Below are 4649 nucleotides of genomic sequence, written 5' to 3' on the forward strand. Positions count from 1 at the left end.
TGCTCATTTATATGTTGCAGGGGAACATAATCCATTTCACTTTATGTGATGATTTTGACATAAAAATGCAACAATATTTGATCAGTCATGATTCATTCCAGCCCATGATTATCATACTTCAGCTATGTAAACTAAAGTTGTATTTTGATAGGAAAATGCTAATTGTTAAGAAAACATAAAAACAAGAAAGGCAAGAATAAATCTCAACCATTCATTATCATCACCACCTCATGATTCCTATTAAAAAGGAAATTAAATTAAAAATAAATTAAAATTTTTCCTATAATATAGTGACATGTGTTCATTCTTGCATTTCTTCTCCAAATTCCTTCGTACTAAATAGCATTACTCATTTTTGTTTCCCAAAAACTATATTTAGTAGAAAATTTATACAAAGTTTTATTGAATTTTACAACATATATTATTTGTTATGGACACACAAACAAAACAAAACATTCAATATAACCAATTAGTAATAACTAATGTGAATGCTCTCATGAATTAATCAAGAAGAAACCCTCTTTTGAATTGTGACAGGAAACCCACCCTCCATCTGCGAACTCAAAAAAGAAATAAAACCCGGTTCTTCAGCCAAATGCATCTCCGGAACCACCTTAAACTTCCCAACAATCCCCGCAACAACCCTCTTCATTTGCATAAAAGCCATTTCCTTCCCCAAACATATCCTCGGCCCGGCCTGAAAAACCGGATAAGAATACGAATCTCTCCCCACAAAAACCCACTTCCCATTCACCTCATCCTTCTCCAACCACCTCTCCGGCCTAAACTCAGCCCAATCATCCCCCCACAAACTCTTCATCCTCCCCATTGCATACACATGATAAGTCACAATTGTCCCCTTTTTCACAACCCTCCCATCCGGTAAAACATCGTCGTTTATCGCCTCCTTACTATCCAACGGTACCGGTGGATACAATCTCATACTCTCGCTCAATGCAGCGTGAGTATAAACCATTTCCTTCACTTCATCATAAACCAAACTTTCAGATTTTTCATTCACTTCCTTCACAATCTCTTCCTCAACATGCGGATTCTTCCATAACAGCCAGAAGAACCAAGTTAATGCAGCTGAAGTTGTATCTTTACCTGCTAAAATAAAACTTATCACAATATCAGCAACAAAATCTTCATCAGAATGGCCCGAACTTAAGAAACGTGATAACATATCTTCTGTTTCAAGCGATGATTTCTCTTCTAACTCTCGTTTTTTTTCTCGTATTAGCTTTTTCGCGAAACCTCGTACTTCTGTTACAGCTTCTTTGAGACGTTTCTCCGAACCAATGTTGAAGTATCTTTTTATCTTCCATATGATTGGTAACGGTAAACGGAAACGTTTACTGCTTATTTCGTTTGCGTCTTCGTATGCTTCTGCGAATTTTGATCTGTTGGCTGAGGGTGTAAGATACTCTGGATCGTGACCAAAGGCGATATTGCAGATGTTGTCGAAAGTGAAACGTTGGAGAATGTCTTGGAAGTCGAGGATTTGGTTTGTTTGGGTGGATGAGGTGAGGATTGGGATTAAACGGTTTGTGAGTTCTGTGTCGACGACGTGTTCGACGAATTTACGGATTGATTTGGTGTTGAATTCGTGGCTTGCGACTTGTCGTTGGAACTTCCAGTTTTGGCCGTTGGTGTTGAAGATTCCGGTGCCTAGGAAATCGGAGAGGGTGTTTGTGAAGGATGTGCCTTTTTGGTAGTTGGAGAATTGGTTTTTGAGAATGTGTTGGACGGTGGATGGGTTTCCGGTGATGATTTGGCGTTTGCCTAAGGTGCCGTCGAGTTGGAATGTGGCGGAGGGGGAGATTTGGACGATGTCGGAGAGCCATTGGATACGGCGGTGGAGGTTTTTTCTGAAAGATAAATAGGAGCCGAAAAGAGGATATGATTTTGGGATGGTGATGTTGCTCTTTGTTGAAGATTTTTTCTTGTTTGGTTTTCTTAAGAAAAAGAGTATTATGGGAAGGTTTAATAAGAGAATAGGTAAGAGATAAGGAAGAAGCCCTTCAAGTTGAAACATTGTTGTAACTATTGAGATTTTCATTCAGGTGAAAGAAAACAGAGGAAATGAATATTCAAATGTTATTGGTAAGAAAAAAAGTGGGATATTATTAGTTGAGTTGTAAAATTATGAAATTGTGACTAAATATATATGGGTGGGAATTGTATGGGAATAGTGATAATAATTGAGTAGAAGCAAAAATGAAAATGGATTAAGATAAGAGGACGTCATGGGATATGTCAGGAACCAATTGTTCAATACTACCTTTCTCCATGGAGATGAAGCTTCTTTCTTTCCACCCACTCTATTTTGATAAAAGTGACATCTACGATGATGCCACAATGGAATGGGACTATGGTGGTTTTTGTAAACCCGTTGAATTATAATCAGATGCATAATGAGATATTCTAGCATGTGTACAAATAAGTACTATTATGATGTATACCGCACACAGAAAAAAGGTGGGACCGGCCCTCTAAAAAATTGAATGCAAAAGCAAAACATTACCCAAAATCACCCCTCCAAATCGTTTTTCTTTATCTATTACTTAAATAAGTGATTTTCACACATTTTTTTTTTGTTTTTTTTATTTCGTGGGTCATCGTTTGTTTTGATTTCTCATATTTCTGTGGTGTATTTTGATTTCTCGTCTTTGTGCGGGTATTTTGTTTTTCCGTTTTTGTGCGGTGTTCATTTGTTTCAGGTTGAAAGATTAGTTTCGATCTAGTGCAGATTCAATCAATGACTTTGGTGCTGTCAACGCTACAGATCCGGAAGCATGAATATTTCGGACATCTCAATACAGTCAATACATTAATATTTGTAGGCATATACAATTTACCGTTTTATGCTATTAACATGGATGCTGTGGATTTGTTCGCAGATTCATCCTTTTTGTTTTTGGAGATTTTAAATTTGTATTGCAACGATGTACTCTATCGATTTGAATGAATGAATATCATTTATTTTCTGTCAACAAAAAAAAGAAAAATAATAATTATTTTATACGAAAAACAAAATGATATATAATTTTATAAAAAAATTCTTCAATAATTATACTAAAAAATAAAATTAAAAGAAGTTGAAAAAGAGTAATAAATGATAGAGAGAATATTTGAGAAAAATTGTATTAATGTTGTATTGAAAGAGTAATAAATAATAGAGAGAATATTTGAGAAAAATTGTATTAATGTTGTATTGAAAAAGTAATAAATGATAGAGAGAATATTTGAGAAAAATTGTATTAAAGTTACAACATTAATACACCTTATTGATCTTTATCAAAACAAATAAAACTAGGCTTAATTGCAATTTTAGTCCCCTATTATTCTTTTTTTTTTTTAGTTTTGGTCTCCCTATTTTAAAATCCGTAATTTTAGTCCCTATATTTTAGTTTTTTTAGGATTTTGGTCCCCTTACAAATTCAAAGGCAATTTTAAATGAAATGACGCTGACATTGATAATTTTTCAGTGTTAGTTTAACATTAAAATTTATGTTGAACATGTCATCAATGTGAGTTTCATTTTATTAAAAATTGTATTCGGATTTGCAAGAGGACCAAAATCCTCAAAAAATTAAAATAAAGGGACTAAAATTTCGAATTTTAAAATAGGGGGACTAAAACTCAAAAAAATAAATAATAGAGGGACTGAAATTGCAATTAACCCATAAAAATATTTGCTATCATTGTGGAAGAAAAGATCATTGGAGTCGCACTTAGCGTACTCCAAAACACCTTATTGATCTTTATCAGAAATCATTGAAAAATTAAAAAGGCAAGCATTGAGACTCACCTTGCTAATGAAGATGATGTTCTAGATTACAGTAATATAGATGTTACCCATTTAGATATTGGTGACTTCTTTGTTGATCCAGATAGAAAAATGATCACCTTATGTGAGATGGAAGTGTCAAGAAATAAAATTTATGGAAATTTCCTTTTTAGTCATTAATAAGTTTTTATGAATGTTTTGAATTTTATTTACTAACAATAATAAAGTGTGTTTTCTACTTGTTTGTTTACATGATTTATTGTTAAAATGACTTATGTTTTTAAAGTGTGTTTATATGTTATTGTTAAAATTTATTATTGTTTTTAGAATGAATATGGACACTAGCACCAATAATGAAGATATGTGTCTAGCTAACAGTACAATAACCTACACAATTCTTAAGAATAAAATATATTTATCTAATTTAGTGAATCAAATGACTAATGTCAGAACTATATTTGGCACCTCGAAAATTCTCGAAGGCTCCGAAAGAGCCAATATATTGTTACGTGGAGGAACAATATTATACATTAATAATGCATTATATCCCTCCAAGTCTCATAGAAATTTATTAAGTTTCCAAGGTATTCGACTTAATGGATATCATATTAAAACAGGAGATGATGGAGGGATTGAATAGCTTTGCATTACAAAACACAATTCGATCACAAAATGTATTACGGAAAAGCTTCCAGATTTATCTCTATGCTTGTACTACACTTGTACTGGTACAACTGAAGCACGTATAACTGTAAACCTTAAGTTTAAAATAATAATAAGTTTCTAATTTGGCATGACCGGTTGGGCCATTCAAGTTAAATAATGATGCGAAAAATAATTGAAAATTCATGCAGTC

General features: G+C 33.2%; 1 protein-coding gene across 1 annotated transcript; it reads right to left on the reverse strand.

Annotated features, from left to right (window-relative positions):
• Positions 1 to 299: 299 nt before the first annotated feature.
• Positions 300 to 2361, reverse strand: LOC131610371 (cytochrome P450 94A1-like). Its single transcript, XM_058882298.1, has one exon. It carries the CDS (start codon positions 2060 to 2062, stop codon positions 506 to 508), a length of 1557 nt encoding a protein of 518 aa, XP_058738281.1. The 5' UTR covers positions 2063 to 2361; the 3' UTR covers positions 300 to 505.
• Positions 2362 to 4649: the final 2288 nt, after the last annotated feature.

This window comes from Vicia villosa, linkage group LG6 (genome assembly GCF_029867415.1).
Source record: "Vicia villosa cultivar HV-30 ecotype Madison, WI linkage group LG6, Vvil1.0, whole genome shotgun sequence".
Lineage (NCBI taxonomy): Eukaryota > Viridiplantae > Streptophyta > Magnoliopsida > Fabales > Fabaceae > Vicia > Vicia villosa.

Excerpts from the sequence above, each read along its gene's own strand:
- LOC131610371 (XM_058882298.1), bottom strand. The coding sequence starts at position 2,062 with ATGAAAATCTCAATAGTTACAACAATGTTTCAACTTGAAGGGCTTCTT.